This window comes from Balearica regulorum, chromosome 1 (genome assembly GCF_011004875.1).
Source record: "Balearica regulorum gibbericeps isolate bBalReg1 chromosome 1, bBalReg1.pri, whole genome shotgun sequence".
Lineage (NCBI taxonomy): Eukaryota > Metazoa > Chordata > Aves > Gruiformes > Gruidae > Balearica > Balearica regulorum.
Genome location: NC_046184.1, coordinates 62,520,876 through 62,539,796, shown reverse-complemented (window position 1 = coordinate 62,539,796; position 18,921 = coordinate 62,520,876). Strand labels below are relative to the sequence as shown.

Genomic DNA, 18,921 nt, shown 5'->3' with positions numbered 1-18,921 from the left:
AAACAGATTTTCAAACTATCGTGACAACCACAAGTCCTTGTAAAAGAAAGGTGCCTTGTTCTGTAGGCCACCAAAGGTTCCCACCTTGCCCAGCGGCACCCCCCACAATGCAAAGGAGGAAGAAGAAGGTGGCCATTAGTGCCAGAGCATGCTCTCCTCTTCCCGGAAAATACCTGCAGTTGGAGAATACGCTACTCACAACTTCTCTGCTTTACCTTCCACCGCTCTTTGTCCTTCTCACTCCCCAGGCAGGAGGAATTTAACTCTGGTTTAGGCTGTGAGCAGTTATGTGATGAGGTACCTGTTTCTACTAGTTTGGTCCTAATTGGGAAAGAAGTGCCAGGGATGGTTGGAAAAGCCTGGTAGGCAGGATTTAGCCTGTCACCCATGATGCTCAATTAGAGGAATACACATCATAAATGCAAACCTTTAATTGTTTTCTGCCTTCTCCCCGCTGCCTGCTTGCTTCAGCTGTTACCAGTCCACCAACTCTCCTGGCAGTGGATGGAGTGACTGACACCTCAGTTACAATGAAATGGAGGCCACCAGACCACATTGGAGCCGCAGGGTTAGACGGCTATGTTGTAGAGTACTGCTTTGAAGGAAGTAAGTGACGATGACTGTGGTATGTTACTCAGTGAAAGTACGTGAGAATTTCTCAAATTTTTCTCTACGGGTGTCAGGTACTCTTACTTTAAGGCAGAGACTAATCAGTCAAAAAACCTCAAGCAGCAGGGTTTGTTCAGGATTCCTTTTATTTGTATCCCAGATCCTGCACGTTAATTGTAGTTCAATCCATCTTACATTTGATCTGAAATCTAAATCGAAAGCCATATAATCTGTTGTAGTGCACCAAGTACTGTGTAAACTCCCATCCTCTTTTTTGAGCTAAATGAAGAGTTGATGCAGTAAAGAGTGGACGGATGAATGAATATGAAATAATGAATGGCTAGAAGTATGGTCCAAAATATGTGCAGGTTGGCTGGGTTTTAGGGACAGGAGATCCTCAGTTTGGTAATCCCTATCTTGACATATTACTAATTGGCTACTTAAAGTGCCAGTTCCCAATACTGAGGACAGACAGCCTCCCCAGTAGCTGGCTGTAGAAGTTATCTACGCATGCAAATTTCATGTTTGGATATCGAATTTCTCCAACATTTCCATGCAGTTGCATACAGGATCTTTAACTATGTCCCTGTAAGACACAAATCTATACAGAACTGAAGGAGAAAGATAAAGATGTAAGAGACTGAATAAACTTAGGAGAGTAAAATAACAAGGAATAGGGAAATATAATTTATATTTTACAACTAAGAGTCTTTGGTGAACAGGCAGCAGAAACTTAGGATTTTCCAGCAGATTTTCTTCTGGCATCAAATGAAGTCTATTTTCAAAAAGTAAAATCCACCAACTCCTGGGTAAGTATCAAATAGACTGGAGCGATATGTGCAATACCCAGCCTCTGTGGGCAAATGTCAATCAGTGGGACTCCAGCAGTGTTGTGTGTTTGGATGAATGGGACACAGTTATCTTCAGCTCCGCTAGCTGCTGCTCTTCACTGCGCTGTAAGTCAAGTGATGAGTTGGACACCTTTTTTCATAAAGGCATTTATTTCAATGAAAGATTTCCATGAATGCAGCCCACAGCCTGGAGATGGGTAGAGGACAGAACTTGTCTTTCACACTGTCACGTGTTTCAGATTCAGACAATCCAGGAAAACAGTAGTTCACAAAAGTGGTCAGATACCACAGGAGCAGAGTGCCCTCAGCTCTCAGCCAAGTGGGAGAGGGAGTGAAGAAGAACCACTGGCTTTTCTCAGGAGCACTCAGCATCTTGTAGTGTTGAGCTGAATATCTGTAAGGAGCAGGAACAGACTGCAAGAAGCTCAGAGGTCTGGAGAAGATTACCTGAAGGCAGACACACCTGGAATGGTAGGAAGGGTTTTCCTTGTATATTGGGAGGGAGCTGCGGGAACAGCTCAGGAGGAGTAACCATGTGGTCTTACATCAAGATGCAGCATTCCTATAATGTTTCCATTGCACAGGCAAGATGTATGGGAATATAAAGGGGGCTGTCAGCGTGAGGACTTCAGTGTATGCTGTATATTATGCTCTGTTTAGCATTGGTAGGATGGCAGGGGAAAAGTTAAAAGTGATTGTAATATGTCACTGTCATAAAACCCTTGACATTACAGTGTGTGATTTCCAAATTAGGATAAGAAATATATAAACAGTAATGCAAACTATGGTGTTCAGAGGAATCTTCCAAATCTCTCTTTTAAGGACTATTAGACAGAAGATCATTGTATATCTGTTGAATGGAACAAATTCTTTACTTTTCTTTTTTCAGATAGGTTTAAAACATACGAAGATACAACAAAATGGCAGTCAACTCTGTCATTTTATTGTTACCCACCTCAGTTAAAATACAATGGGTACAATGTATTTTACATAGCTTTCTGAGTGTTTATGTATATCTATATATGCCTCCTATATATGCATATACATCTATATATACACAATTGACATTATTTATGTATATATGTTATGAAAATGGTTAGGAAGAAGCAAGCTTAGTAGAAAATACCAATTAAAAAAGATGTGTTATTAAAACATACATCCTTTTCTCTCTGTTCAGTCCTTTTTTTCTTTCTTGCAATATCTCAGTGCCTCCTTTTTCATTCCTTTCAGTGCCTGTTCTGCCTCAAACTAATTTCTTCTATACTGTTTAATAACTCTTTTTAATTTCAAGGTACTTTTTATGACTATCTATATTCATTCTGCTGTTCTTTTCTTTTAGTTATCTGTTTGTAAACTCATTTGTCTTTACCTTCTCCATACTTTCATCATTGTCACTGAAGTAGTTTTAAAGAGGACTTTTCTGAGACTTCCTTATCATAGCAATCATTAGTAGATATCATAATCTGAATATAGGAATAAAAAAAACCCTTATAATTTAGAGTAATCATGTACCATGAGCATTGGTTTGGCTTTGCAAAAATTGGCATTTGCCTTTAGTCTGAACCTCATAACTTTATCAACATGGTGGACTCTTGGACTTCCTTAACTGTGGTAGCACCTTTAACAGCTCACTGTGTGTATTACTGAACTGGAGTCTCATCATGAGTATCAGGATCTGGCATTGCATAGGTGTGAATAACGTGAACATAGAACTCCCCTTCCCAGGGCTAGTTTGCAACATCCAACTTGAATCTCTTGCTGTGGTGGAGTAGACCAAATCTTGCTGACGCTGGAGAAGTCAATTCCTAGTAATATATGCTGCCAACTGCTTCTTGTTTGACATTTCAAGAGTAGTCTGATGAGCTTGGCCCTAGTTTTCCCTAGGACACTGTGTTTATCTGCCTTTAAAGAGCCATCTGCAGATGATCTGTTTTCATAGCCAGTAAATAAGCACTCCGGAGAGTCTCTGCTGGCTGAGATCTTTGCCACTGGTACCCATCCAGGGCCATGCACAGATGCTAGAATAGTATTTTTACTATACTGAAAATAGCCACCTCCAGGATTCCAGGAAATGCAGGGCAGTCATAGCTTTGTCCAGGAAACAAAGCCTCAGTGATCATATATGTCATCATTCATGGTTTTGGCCTTCTTTAAATTTCTTTCTATGTTGCCTTTAGCTAAATGTGTTCTATTCCCAAATTTTTTTCCAAGACATCTCTTTTTCTGTCTCTCTTACTCAGATTTCTTCTCTCAATTTCTTCTCTCTTCTATGATGTGTTTTCTTCTCCTCCTATACTTTCTCCCATCATCATTTTGTTTCATTTATCTCTCTTCAAAATGTTCCTTTTGTCTGTTTCTTTTCATCTTTCCAGGGCTGTGGTCAGGCCCAAAGAAACAAAACAACTTAATCTCCTCTTCCTTTATCCTTTAGCTTTTCTGTGAGCATCATGCATAACTCTTCTTTGATCTAGATGACCTCTTCCCATCTCTTTCCTCCTTGCAGTATCCCTAAATACAGGTCCTCTAAATCTTTAAAGCCCAGCATCTATCTTTGCATACTTACTAACAGGAATTGCTAACCACTGACAAAATGCTCCATCTGTGTGAAAGTGGGTGTCTCTGATTAATTTTAAAGATGGATTCTCACAAGGTATATCGACAGATCTGTCTGAGGAATTGATGGAGCCACCTTTTAACCTGGAAGGTACAGTATTCAACAAAGGATATAAATCTTCTTTAATGAAAGAAAAACTCTCTTCATAAAAGTAAAGATAAATAAGTCTACAGAATTTGCTGTAGTCCGTGTATAAGGGGAGGGGGACGTCTTCAAGAAACAGTCATTGATTGCTAGAAGCTGAAAGCAGCAGCTTAAAGGAAAGCTTAATTCCTAAAAGTAAGACCTACAGTTATGAAAATGTACCACAGTATTGCACACTAAGTCTGCAGGGCTCTCTAGCTCATAATAGTGCTCTTATCTTCTGTGCCAATATTATAATGCTATCTTTATCTGATGTGGAAGGTATTGATACTGACTTGCAACCGCATAAATCTGACTGCCAAATGTCAAGGCGCCAGCAGTGTTAAAGTGATCTGTTTAGAGGACGTGGTGGAAAAGAAAGTATCATTTGTAGTTGAAGCTTTTCTGAAAGACTGTACTGTTTCTTTCCATCACTCTACGGATTACATGCGACTACTTAGGGGTAGGATAAAAAAATCCAAGAATTCTGTAATTGCGTGAAGAATTCTGACAGAGCTTTCCTTTTTTTAAAGGCACCAGGAGAGATGGCATTTCATTGCAATTTGTAAATATTTGTGTTTCTCTTATCCCTGTGGTCTCAGTAGCAGTTTCAAGGGTACTCAGTACTGGTCTAATTGTGATATTAGTGAAATTAATTGTAAACCCCATTTCTCTCCAAGGAAGCTGTTAAAGCAATGATGAGTGCTTTTGGAAATATACTCTATGTCCCCCTTGTTTTCTATCAATCAGCTGAATTTAAAGACTAACCAGTTTTCTCTCTGAAAATTAAATGATAGACACATTCTAAAAACATTTATTTCTCTAAATATAAATATATATTTAAGCATTAAGCAGAAACCCTTAAAGGTTTGAAACATTTTTCCTATGTGCGATTAAAGTGAATCAATACCATGTTATAGCATAATTCAAAAACCAAAACCGAGGTATTCATCAGAATATAATGAATCTATTACCGTTCTGTAATTTTCCTCATCCTTGCAGTGGATGTATTTATAATTTCCTATTCTTTGGATTCGTCCTCCCCTCCTCTTTTCCCTAAACTAGCTGATGAATGGATCGTGGCTAACCCGGAGCTGACCGACAAAACAAAGTTTACTATCAATGGCCTGCCGACTGGCTCGAAAATCCTTGTGAGAGTAAAAGCCGTGAATGCTGCGGGTGAAAGTGAGCCCAGGTACCACCCACAGCCTATTTTAGTCAAGGAAGTGATAGGTAAGATCTTCCTGCCTATGCTGACACACAAATACACTCTGCTCCCATACTTAGTTCGGGTTTTTAAGGCTAATACTTACTTGTTGGAAACTGATGCCAGTGTGGCCTTACAAAGCCATTGTACAGTGGCTAGAAATCATGAAACTGTCTTTAAAAATATTTGTAATTCTTTTTAACTGTTTCATTTCTGAGCCTTTATTGCTCAGCCTTTCAAGGCTTTTTTTCCTGCAGAATCTGATGTTGCTTTTTTTGAGTTGCACTAAGTTTCTCACTTATTCCTACCACCATAACATTTGGTGTTACAAAAACCAATGGTGTACCAAATGTAACACTGTGGGACCAAGAAATTTAACACACTTCACTAATTAGTCACTTCTGGGAATTGTAGACCACAGAGTCTCCTATTTATATTGATGCTTACCAGTACTGCCTAAGTCAGAAAAGAAGATAAATGTCGAACACAAGCTTTTGGCTTTTTTCAGAACCTCCAAAGATTCGTCTACCAAGACACTTAAAACAAACTTATACTCGAAGAGTTGGAGAAACTGTGAATCTTGTTATTCCTTTCCAGGTAAGAACTAAAAACACTGACAGGAAAATACTACTTTTTCTTATATTGCTGCTTTTTAACTTCTTTCTGTGTAACTTTGGTCTGCCAGTGAGTTAACTTCGGCAGATATGGAAGCACGCAGAAGTACACAGGTGCTTGAAAGCTTTTGCTTTGACGTCTCAAAGAAATGATGCTAAGCTAATTAATGAATTAGGTAACCAGCTTAGACAGACTGATTTGTCATCTGTTATCCAAAGGACACTTATAAATCCTTCCAGTAGACATTACACGTGAGATAATCGCTAGCACAATGCAAAATAGTTACATTGGCAGTAGTTAGATATGGTATTGGGACTGTAGCATTAAATCTTTTTCTTGACTTGGGAGAGGAAAAGGGAGGGGAAGAGTGGGCAGAGTTTCACTGTCTCCTACAGAAACTGCAACTTTTAAATCCTTGAGATCACAGCTATAACATGACTCTTTCCAAGGACATAGCACATGTTTTCCCACAGTATCGTGTTAACCTTCATTCCCATAGGTTTTACAACAGTGACTTCTCTCTACCTGCAGGGTCCTTATTCTTCTGAATGGAAGAATTATGGCAGAATACATTTCTATTTCATCTCCGCACACCTAAAGATACTGGGTGGGCATAATCCAGCTTCTACAAGGCTGGTAACAGCCTAATAAAGGCTTGATCAGCAATACACTGCTCTTGAGAAATTAAAGGAATATTCTATGGTTATTCTCTAAGATAAGGCATTTGAAAAGGTGTGAGATTACCCTTTCAGACAGCATCTGCAAATTGTTTGCCTCTGGCAGCCAAATCCCACAGTAAAGCAGGTGGAATTCACTGTGACTTAAGTACCTAAATTGGGCACTACTAGGCCCACAAAAGTGGCACACAAAAGATGTCAATCCAGTTTACCTAACAACTATTCCAACTGCTTTCGCAATGAAAGAAAAGAGTTTGGGATCCCTGGAGGTTCAGCCCACTACTTTCCTCTTTCACTGGCAGTGTAGAGAATGGAGGCACTTCCAGAGGGTGAAATATTTTGTTCTGCATTTTCTGGTTTTTTTCTCCTTTTTCTTTTGGAAAACTGGAAATTAATTGACAAATTTAGCCAGATAGTTAATTTTCCAGTTTAGGCAGAATTTGCAAATATTTTCAGTCTCCTGAAAAAAAAAAAGAAGAAAAAAAATCTCCATTTTAGGTTAATTAATATGATTGCATCTCAAATGCTGTATGCTTTAAAAAAGAATTCTCTGTTTCTTTCAGGATGGTTTTTACTTCCCGTTGGGGAAAAGTGGGAAATAAACCTGTTTTCTCTCCCAAAATCATATACAAATTGTTTCCTGACTTCTTACAGGGAAGACCTAGGGCAAAAGTATCATGGCAGAAAAATGGTTCTCCAATCGACAAGAATCAAATTAACATCCGCAACACTGAAAATGACACTATCATCTTCATCCGAAAGGCAGAAAGGAGCCACTCTGGAGAATATGACATGAAAGTGGAAGTAGAGAACTTGCAGGACAAAGCTACAATAGATATTCAGATTGTTGGTATGTTTTGAGAAACAGAAATAAATGCATGCCAGAGAGGCAGACTCCACATTCCAAGGCTATAGGAAAACAGAGGAATCCCAAAGAGCATCTTTCTCAATAGTGGTAACTCTCCATGTCCAATTCCTTGGCTACAGATTTGTGGTCTCTGAGTAAACCTCCCCACACAATGGCTGATGCTTGTTGGAACATGCCCATCTCTTTTTTCACTGTTATGCTTTTCATGTTCTTGTCTATCATCCAGGATGCAAGCTTTTCCTTGTTGAATGCTATCCATAGCCAGAAATGGTAGTAAATCCATAGTAACTTTGTCACAAGTGTAATGTGGAAGAAATCCTAAATGTTGAAAGTAAATGAAAGTAGGAAAGACAGACAAGAAAACACACTTACTTTTCATTTTTACCAATCTATTTCTTTACATAATAGGCAAAGCTGATAACACAACCTTTAGAGTAATTGTCCAACTTTGTCTTTTAGGAACACATCTTCAACTGGTTTTAACTTTTCCAAAATATTATGTCCTTATGCAATTAAAAGGCATATGCATATCAGAAACCATACTCACAAAGTGGTCAAGTTAAGTTTTTCATAATTCTGACATGCCTTAACTATGGAAAGTTTTATTTTGCAACCTCATCTTTCTTTTGACGTTGGTCTTGGCATGTGAGTATTGTAAGAGAGAGAAAAATCAAACTAAGATGTGTGTAGGAAAGAGAGAGAGAAAGCAAATAGTGGAAAATGTCAGCTGCCATATTTTCATTACAGATCGCCCAGGCCCACCAGAGATTGTAACTATTGAGGATGTCTGGGGAGAGAATGTAAATTTATCATGGAAGCCACCAAAAGATGATGGCAATGCTGCCATCACTGGGTACACTATTCAAAAAGCGGATAAAAAGAGTATGGTAAGTAATGAGGAGATGTTTAAAAGGCTGATGTACTCATGAATTCTCCCTTTTAAAAATAAAAACCTTACATGTTTAAATTGATGCATGTGGACAAAACATTGATTAGTCAGTGTTCAGTAAATCTGCAAGGTATCTCAAAAAATTCTAAAAATCTCCTGTTCACTGTATCTAAAGCATAGACATGGAAATGTTTTCAGATGATGCCAAAGAGGAGGACTAAAAAGGTAAGGACTTTGAGGGAAGTAATTCTGCTTTTTTCCCTTTGTCTCAGTAGAGAAAATAAACCCCGAAAATATTAAAGTCAGTAAGTTGGTACTAGAATCAAAATGTAGTGCTGTTGTTTTCAAACCTGTAATGTCACACTGTGTAAGTCGTTGCCACTCCTTACTACCCATAGCAACATGGTACATTTGTAATTGGTAAAGTGCTTTGAGATTTACAGATGAAAAGTGCAATATAGAGATGTTTATTATTTTCATTAAACTAACATGAATTTTACACTTCCTTAAAAGAGAGTAGTTGGATTCTTACGTTTAACACTTACTGCAAATTTAAACACTGGAAATCTAGAATAATGTTTTGGGAGTTGCCTTACCTAAGGGAATCTTTTTGCTGCGCTACCCTCCACTTTAATATGTTGATCTACTTTATGGTCTGATCAATTCATTCCTCCTGTGTTGCTGTTTCCCTTCCCATCCTTCATATTTTCTTTCTCTTCAGACTGTAGGAAGAGATGGTCTCTGCACAATGATCAGAACAATGATGTCACCTGTCTCTAAATTACTCTCTTAAGGAGAAAGTAACAGCAGCAGCGCCTAGGGTCCAGCATGTCACGGATCATTCAGGTCATAGTTTCCCCACGTTCCCTGTGGTGGTGAATTTTGCAATGCTGGCACAGCTGGCGTTCTGCAGAAAACTCTTTTCCCAAAAGGGACTTCGGCTTTTAAAGATGACCAAATATCAACGCAAACTGTGGCACAGGGAACTTGGCATAAGTTCACCTTTAGAAAAGCAAGAAAACTACGTAGGACAGAGTAAAGAAAAGCAAACACATTGCTGTGGTCATATTGCACTTTACATTAATCACATTTTAGCATTAACCTCTTTCATCTCTGTTATTTAGGTATTGTTTACTAGGATAGAGTTCAAATATCCCGTTACAGCTGCAGACTAAAACGCTAAAACCCACCTCCCCATCTGAGCCTTTTAGATGTCAGAGGACTACCTGCATAAAATTTGATTTCTCATGAACACTCAACCTGTGGAACAGGGGGTAGATTATTGCATTGGCCTCTTGTGAGTACATGCTACTGCAGACTAGTACATGCTACTACTTTTCTTATCTGCAGCAGTACCTTCTCCGTCAGCAGTGTGCACTCGGGATGAAGGAGCCTGCCTTGCCTTGCACAATACAACATTTGTAATACTGGATTTCCTAAAATGAACCCTCCCAGCTAAGAGAGTGTAACAATTCAGTAGGGTTCACTTTCCATTTGGCCTTCACTACTCAGCAGTGAGCTCTGTGGTATTCTCATTATCACTCATTTTGGACAGAATAATTAATTATTGCTAGCTTCACTATTTTAGTATGCATTAACATTCCCTTAAAAGAAAAATCTTACTCCCACAAGCTGGATGATTCTTCCAAACAGTTAATGGCTGAAAACTACAGGGCGCTGCGGGGAAGCTTACTCTCTGTGTTTGTGCCTTTCAGGAATGGTTCACAGTAATTGAGCACTACCACCGCACCAGTGCCACCATTAACGAGCTCGTCATAGGAAATGAGTACTACTTCCGAATCTTCGCTGAAAACATGTGTGGCCTCAGTGAGGATGCAACGATGACCAAAGAGAGTGCTTTGATTGCAAAGGATGGTTAGCTAATTATGCATTCCTTGTCAAAAGGGAAGGGTTGTGTTCAGAGGCTGGAAGGGGATCGGGGGGTAAAGGCTGTATCTCTAAAGCATTCAGCTGCATTCCTATTCCCAAGGCCATGTACTAGTAACAGCTAGGACATTTCATATTAGGACTTCTTAGTTTGTCCACATAGTTCATAGTAGGCTTTTTTTAATCAAGAGTGGGACATTTTTCCCATGTTCTGACATTTTCTACGATCTTGGATCCCAGACTCGTCAATTTAGACTTGCCAGTGGTGACACCAGAGCTGGAAGAGGAGTGGAGAAGCTGTTCTGGTAGAAGCAGTGAATAACTGCCTCGCAGTGGAGACTTGGCATCAGGTGTGCAAGTGCTCCCATCCATTTCAGGCAGATGATTAATACACCTGTGCACAGGAATAGATGTCAGTCTCTCCAGCTGTTCTAAATCATAGAATCATATAATTGCTTAGGTTGGAAAAGACTTTTAAGATCATTGAGTCCAACCGTTAACCTAGCACTGCCAAGTCCAACCACTAAACCATGTCCCCAAGCACGACATCTACACATCTTTTAAATACCTCCAGGGATGGTGACTCAACCACTTCCCTGGGCAGCCTGTCCCAGTGCTTGATAACCCTTCCGGTGAAGAATGTTTTCCTAATATCCAATCTAAACCTCCCCTGGCACAACTTGAGGTCGTTTTCTCGTGCCAGCTTAGTTTGTGGGTGAAGATGATTTATTGATGGTAATCTCCATAGCAGAGCAGGGAAAAAGTGGCAGTGAGAAACTAGATTTTACTACCACTTTTTCCTTGTACGGAAACTACATCCGTTCATGTATCTGTATTGTTTGTGCACTGTATGAAGCAGAAAGAAAAATGGATTTTCAAATACAGGGCCATTTTGCAATCAGAACAAACTGTGAAAAGTAATTGGCAATAGAGTGAGCACGGCTTGTCAAGGCAGGCATCCTGCAGTACACCAGTCAGGATCCATCCTGTTCTGTAATATGCAGGGCATGCAGGCAAATACACAGAATAAATGCGTATTATTTGGTATACCACCTACTCAGGAAACAAAGAGGAGCTCTCAGACATCTACCCTATAGCATGACCAAGGGCTGTGGTCACTTCCCAGGCTCACTTCCAGCCTCCCCTGCAAGTGCAATTGCTAGAGGCAGGTTGGTACCTAAAGCAGTGCAGATGAGAACGGATTCAGACTCTTTGTAGCTTTTTAAGGTGCTTGGGTATTTAGCTACACGCCAACACTCTTTTCCTAAATCTTTTATTTTCATTTCATAGGTAAAGTCTACAAATATCCAGTTTACGACGATTTTGACTTCAGTGAACGGCCGTTGTTTACTCAGCCTCTAGTCAACACGTTTGCTGTAGCTGGTTACAACGCTACTTTGAACTGCAGTGTTCGGGGCAACCCCAAGGTACAGTATAGCTCACAACGGTATCAGTTAAAACACGAGAGAGTTTAACCTGACAGTGAAAACTGTAATACCGTTTTTACTGTTTTTCTCATTCACGAGCCAGTCCGAAGGCAAAAAGAGTGGTGTGGACTCTAAAGAATACAACAAAGGACCTACCTACCTGTGTCACAGGCGTTATAATAATTACTAAACCCACAGAAAACTCAGTGAAAGGGCAGAACCTCAGGAAAAGGCTGGGCTATACTTGGACCAGCACTGACAACAGCTGTATAGTTAATATATGAGTAAAGATTGTTACTAAAATAAAGCCATAATTATTCTATAAAGAGCTAATTATGCTTTAAGAAAGCGCATTGCAGGAATTCTCCAGGGACCACACTGGTTCTCAGACTCACTGTGCAATGCATCTTCCAGTTTCTTTTGAGTTGTGTCTTTTTGTGATCTGTTTTCTGTTGTGAAAAACTGAACTGACCTAGTAAAATGAGAACTGAAGAGTATTTAAGGACATGTTTGCTGTTCACTCTTCACCTTCACAGTTTCTAACTGGTCTGTGTGCAATACTGTGAAAACCCATGCTTTTCTTATTGATTTAGAGTAATCGGATGTCAAAAGTTACTGCTCAGATGCTTGCTATCATTACACAGCGCCTCTTACACTGATAACACGCTTATACTTCTGACTTTAATTATATGGTAAGAGCTGCACTGAAAAAAATGTGCTTAATGCACGATGCAGCCTATGATTACGTTTGAGTTAAGAATTACAGATTCCTTTCTATTTTATCTATTTTGTATCATTTCTGGATTACTCAATTTCAACAGAACAACCCCCCAAAAAATGATAAAATATTTAAGTTCATAAGATTTGTGCATATGGGTTTTCTTCTGTTTTTACCACAGCCCAAAATAACCTGGCTGAAAAACAAAGTCATTATAATGAATGACCCAAGGTACCGAATGTTCAGCAACCAAGGTGTCTGCACCTTGGAGATCCGCAAACCCAGTCCCTATGATGGAGGTACCTACACCTGCCGAGCAGTCAATGAACTTGGAGAGGCAGAAGTTGATTGCAAACTGGAAGTAAAAGGTAAGGGGTTTAAATCCTTGCAAATGCCCTGTTTGTCTGAACACCACCTGCATAGAAGTCAAAAGTACGCAAGGCAAATGCAGAAAGGAGTTCAAACAACTTTTTTAACTTTCCTGAATGAAAATAACAACTTGATTAGGACAAAATAAACTGTATTTGTTGCTTTGTTTTCTTTTTGAGGACCAACATGCTGTGCTTATGTTATATTGTCTTTTTTTCCCCCCACACCAATCCACATATTCAGTGATCGCAAGGACTTTTTCCACAAGTGACAAAATGGTAGACTATACCTCTTAGAACTATGCCACTTACCTGACAAACTCTAGTAAGACTCAGCCATAGAGCTCTTTGGGAAAACATTAAAAAAAAAAAAAAAAAAATCAGCTTGGATAAGAGACAGATCTCTGAAGGAAATGGCAAGGGGAAAACAGAGAAGGAAGAAAGATTAGTTCAGGGCAGTCTTTGTCTGCCTTAAAATTATGTATTAAACATACCAAACATTTGCTTCCAAGGAAACCGTCTCAATGTAGTGTATTGGCAAAATCATGTAGCAGTGTTGTTCCTAAGGACACAAGCTAGCTGATAGAATTGCTGTATTTGTTTTAAGTAATCAGAACTATGGACATTGCAAAGGCAGGGAAAGAGGACGAAGCCTTCTACAACTGAAGACCTATCTTTATTTTTATTAATAGGTACTCTTTATGAATTCCAGGTAGTTTAGCATTGATTGGGATGTCATGCATGGCAATAGGATTTGGATTGGACTACTAATGAATCATCTCAGGACCATATTTTTCAGAAAATTACTTCCTAGAAAAAGACGGGGTCATATTTAGCTGGACTAACTCCCCCTGAAGGCTTTTGCTTCAACTGTGGAATAAGCTAAGTATTTCTGAAAAAAACAATTTGAGGTTATAAGTAAGGAAAGCTGCCTAAAGCCAGCTGATAGGAAGTGTCTAACTCAGGAATTTAGGTTTGCTGAATATGGTCCTAATTATATTATTTCCATCATGCTAGTCTATAATGAAAACCATAATATTTAATATCCTTATGGATTGTATTGTGTTTATTTTGGATGTCGATTTCCATTTTCAGTATTTTCTGATGTATCTTGTCCCACAGCTCAAATCTGCTAGCAAGAAGCCATTGCAATAAATGTTTGGTCTATGAAGTTGAACATTTAACCAATGTAATGAAAATAAGCATAATAAGATTTTTAATTTTCATGATTTATTTTTAAGACACTGTTTAAAAGGTGCTACCCTCATCCTGGAAGTATGATTGTTTTCCTTAATCACAAGCAAACTCTCTATTTCACAGAGTGACAGAAGACGTCATCACCTGAGAAGGCCGCTTCACTGATTGATTTTTTTTTTTATACTGAAAGGCAAAGTTAGTTTGCCATTTCATTAAACTTCCCAAGTTGCCAAGCCCTAAAGCTCTTACACACATTTATACTCAGTTGTAACTTTAGTCTTCAGCACTTTGCTTGTAGTACAACGAAATACTACATTTTAAATACAAGAAGCTGTTTAGTTCTCTCCTTTGTTTTACAAAGAATTTTTTACATATGATGTGCAGAATACCGTGAAACGTTTTTAAGATAAGAAATAATTTAACTAATATGTTTCCATTTCAGAAAGTCCAAACCCCAAATGTTGCCATGGATTACATATCATTCTTCAATAATTCCCTTTCCAGCTGTTGCGAAGTATAGACGCTTTTGTTGATCTTGGAACATTTTTTCTCTGAGTATCAGGATGAATTAGCTTGCTTACGCTTTCGAAGCGTCATACAAACACCATGTCTTCATTCAGGCTCTCTTATAATAGGCAACAGTTTCCAAGAAACTATTCAGCAGCAAGTGGAAGCTGCTCTATGTTAGGGTTGTTAAGAGAAACGTGGAGAGATTTTTGCCTTTGATTGATACCGATGGGGAATTTAATTTCTTATATTTATGGATTGGTATCTGAAATAGGCTGGGAATGCTTAAGATCCTTTCCCAGTCAATTAGAAGTAAAGGAAAAAAAAGCTACAGTTCTGTTCATTAAAGTGGTTACTAGGTACAGCTGAGATGATGCCCCTGATGATTTTTGCTGACAAATGTTTATTTAACTTTCACAGGTCCAGTTTTCTGAATAGTGTTCTGAAATGGAGAGCACATGATACACTCTGGTCACAGGCTGCCAGGCCTGGCCCATTCATAGCTGAGTCTTTCCATAATGGCTGCATTAAAGATTAAACCAAAACCGTTACATCTGGCAACATGGCAGCAAACATTTGGGGCAGACAACAGTCAGAGCAGTGAAGCACTAGAGCAGATTTCCTGCAGAGGTTGTAGAGCCTTTGGTACCAAGGGCCTTTCGGAGCAGGTTAGAAGAACAACAGCAGTACAATTTGTTACGATTGATAGACACTAAATGACATCTCAAGATTGTTCCAGCTCTGTGAGTCTGAGATCTTGACTCAGTTCTTAGCATTGCCAACACACCCTAGCACCTCAGCCAGATTCAAGTATCCCCCCCTGATCACTCACCCCACAGGAAACCTTGGATAGATGCATGGGCTTTGCTACATCTCCTGAGGGTTGTATTAATCATCCTATCAGCTGGTTGCAGCACATCCTACAGTCTCAACTCCTCTGGCACTGGATCTTGGAGTTGCAGTTGAACAAACCTTTGCGACAGTGAGAATGAGTCTGTAAGAATTACTCCCTTTCAACAAGACTTAGTTCATCCTTTCCCACTTTTAAACAAAATCTCCCACACCCACTGACTGCAAAAGGCTTATAGCACAGACATTTCTACACTTAAAAAGCCTTCTTTCTTCTCAAATAAAGTAATATTTACTTTAAAAGATTAACTGAAAAAATAGAATACTCTACCATAGACATCTTGCTCAGAGCAGTACTTTAGCTTTGCATCACACCTGAAAGAAGCCCTGAAAAATGCAGGCTGCTAGGAGCACACCTAGGCTCTGTGTTGTTTCTCTCTTCTTAGCTATGTGATGGGCTGCTTCATTAACATAAATACCCCCTCCCCTAATTAGTGGCTGGTTTTTGAACCCAATCTTGTATCAACCATTGCCTGCTGCAGTCCCACTCACTCCCACCAAGCTTGGTATTGCGGTTGTCTCCCAACGGTTTGGGCTGTGAGTGGTCACCCTCACTGAGATTCCTCTCTCCACGCCGGGAGGTTTAGCCATTACTTCAGCCTCCTGCTTGAAGACTGCTTAGGCGAGCAATTTGTAGGGCTTAGACACAGGACAGCTGTTGTAAGGGTTCAGTGCTGATGCTCTTAACGTGACTGGCAGCTCAGCTGATGAATTCAAAGGGAATAGGATTAAGTGAATACAGCGGCTGTAGCTTGGCGGACCAGGGTGGGCTCAGGGTTTGCTATGTAACACAAGCAAATGCAAATGAGTATTAAACAGCCAGAGCATAAAAGCATAATTATGTCTTATTTCACTCTTCTATTGACTTATGTGTTGAATTATCATTCTCTGAAGTTTCCCAGCCTGTTTGTTCATTTAGGAGGGCTCTTCGGATGACTTCTCATCACACTGATGGAGAGCAAAGAGTTACAGATTTCTGACTCACTGGGAATGGATTGCAGTGTGTGTGTGTGCGTGTGTATTCATATGTATAGCTTTAAACTGGTTCAGCTTTACTCCAGCAAGTAACAATCAAGGTCTGAATTTGTAAAATGATGAGATACAGTTGAATGCTGCCTGAATTAAGACCAACAGGCTCAAGGCTATGCTACCTATCCGGTGAATGTACTAGCTATAGGGCTGTTCCTACAGATCTTTAGATAGTAAGCCATGCTAAAGAGCTCTATGCCATGCAACCGTATATATTGCAGTAAGTGAATTTTCCTTATGTTGGCTAGAATTTATTTTACCCTTCTATTTCTGAGGTGTTGGAAATCTGAATTTTATCATGCATATATATATAGAAGCGTAGTCTTAGAAACGTCATCAAACTACTCACAGAACAGTCAAGGATTTCTGATTGTACATAGTATTTGAACAACTGAATAGCCATGAATACTCTGGCTTTGAATAGTATCAGTTTGCTACAATCTTCTTTTTTAGCCATTCACTTACAGTATTTTAGTACCCCTAGTTTTAGTACCTACCTAGTTGTTACTAAATTTAATGCTCATTTTTTGAAAAATAGTGAATGATGGTTAACACACAATATGAGCACAATAATAAATATAATAAAAATAATAAATTCTTATTCTGCCTTCAGAAAAAAGGGGTTGCATTTACTGATGTTATTTCAGATAGTACTTCAACTTGTTTTTCAGTTTTGCTGAGCGAACTTAAAGGTGTCAGTTATGCAAGCTGCTCAGCACAACTGCACGTACAATGGCTTTTTTGTTAATATAAACGTGATGAAAAAGGTAATGCAATAGATCTTAGACAAAAGAATAACTCTACCTCATATGTCTTGAAAGATGATGCATACACAGAATCTGATTATATGCATTATATACGGAAAAATTCAAAACATGTATCGTTTTAAGTTTGAGGTAGATCCCTAACTATGGCTGTAAATCTCTCATAACAAGCAGTAAGGAACTGACTCCTGATCAGCTTCACTGAGGTCAGTGAAACGATTCAGATAAAGCACTGTGCTTCTTTTATCATGAAACAAATGGCTTTGGAGAACGTTTATCTTAAGAGTGGAATCAAGGTTGGCGATCACTCTAATAGGTTGATGATAGCAAAGATGCTGTATAAGAAATATTAAAAAATAAGGTGTTATGATCAACTGGGAAGAATTTCAAATGCGAATAAATACCACTATAAATATTCTAATTCTGCAGTGATATATCATGGAGTAATTAACCCAGGAGAACCATTCTTCTTGTCGGGGAATAATCAGGTTTATAATAAGCATACTCCTCTGGACATTCCATTTCATTCCCTTCCTCTCTTTCCACACGTAAACGCATTTTCTGCATGCAAAGTGTGTATTTATTTGCTTTTTTAGATTAAACTAGCTAGTGTCTCATGGCATACAATGTCTATGTCACATGAGCAAAGAAGGCCAAATTAATCAAGAATATGGGTATTTAACATCTGAGTTTAAAAGGTTTTAGATGTATTTCTGCTATGCCACTGGGCATAGAACTACCTGTACCTGTAAGGAATTTATTTAGTTCCCGTGACTGTGACTGTGACTACCTTTGACCAGAACACTTAGACCAGGAGATAGAAATTTGAAAATTAAGTAAGCTTGTACAATTATTGAAAGAAGTATCATAAAGTCATTTACTGTGCTTAAAAGGCATTATTTATTACAGAATTGTCATCTTTAGTTACAAGCTAGTGCTGAGAGTGATAATCCATGCCTAAGCTTGCACTACAGAATCTAAGATCGAAATCTTGCTCCAATTGAAATCAGTGAAAACTTTTTACTTACAAGCATATAATCTCTGGAGTTTATTTTAAATTCAGGTTCAGTGGGGTTCAGAGAATTTGGTTCCTTCTATAGAAAGGTGTTTGCTTGTAACCCTGCCCAAATCCAGAATATTTACAGTGCAGTTTTAAAATGTTGGAGATGCCCAAAAACTAGTCTCCAGTATATTATGCATCCAAATTTAAACCTAAAACATGTTAAGAAATTAGGCTAGATAATGTTCCTATAGTATTTGAAGTATTAAAGTATTTATCTATCTCAAATGGCTGCAATAGGCATAAAGTTGAGTGCTTTTATATATATATTACACATATAAATATATATATAGATGTTTTATAAGAGTCAAAATGTTTAATTAATTGTAAGGGCTCCTACAGAGTAAATAGCATGCTTTAAGTAACATAAATGTGAATATGTGACAAAGTACATACTTTAGTGCACAGGAATGTTATTAGTCTGTACTTGATTATTTTGCCTTACAGAGTTTCGACATATATATATATGCTTCGGTGTTATGTGTGTGCTTTTTTTCCCTGGTGGAAAATACTATATATATATATGTGTTAGCTTCCTTGAAGCTACGTTTGGAAACTTTTATCATAAATGTCAGTTGCATAATTTGGTTCCAATCTATACT

The 18,921-nt window shown here is 38.7% G+C and overlaps 1 protein-coding gene across 5 annotated transcripts in view; it reads left to right on the top strand.

The window, feature by feature from the left end:
• MYBPC1 (myosin binding protein C1) overlaps window positions 1-18,921 on the top strand; it is a 78,473-nt gene that overhangs the window by 56,187 nt on the left and 3,365 nt on the right. For 2 of the 5 annotated variants that reach the window (XM_075755051.1, XM_075755036.1), the window contains 9 exons: window positions 472-606; window positions 4,096-4,164; window positions 5,263-5,430; window positions 5,913-6,001; window positions 7,351-7,546; window positions 8,312-8,451; window positions 10,169-10,328; window positions 11,631-11,767; window positions 12,667-12,853. In XM_075755051.1, the coding sequence (XP_075611166.1) occupies window positions 472-606; window positions 4,096-4,164; window positions 5,263-5,430; window positions 5,913-6,001; window positions 7,351-7,546; window positions 8,312-8,451; window positions 10,169-10,328; window positions 11,631-11,767; window positions 12,667-12,853 (1,281 nt within the window). Of the gene's footprint in view, window positions 1-471; window positions 607-4,095; window positions 4,165-5,262; window positions 5,431-5,912; window positions 6,002-7,350; window positions 7,547-8,311; window positions 8,452-10,168; window positions 10,329-11,630; window positions 11,768-12,666; window positions 12,854-17,688; window positions 17,748-18,921 lie in introns of all 5 variants that reach the window. The other 3 variants (XM_075755062.1, XM_075755042.1, XM_075755072.1) reach the window with 2 other exon arrangements.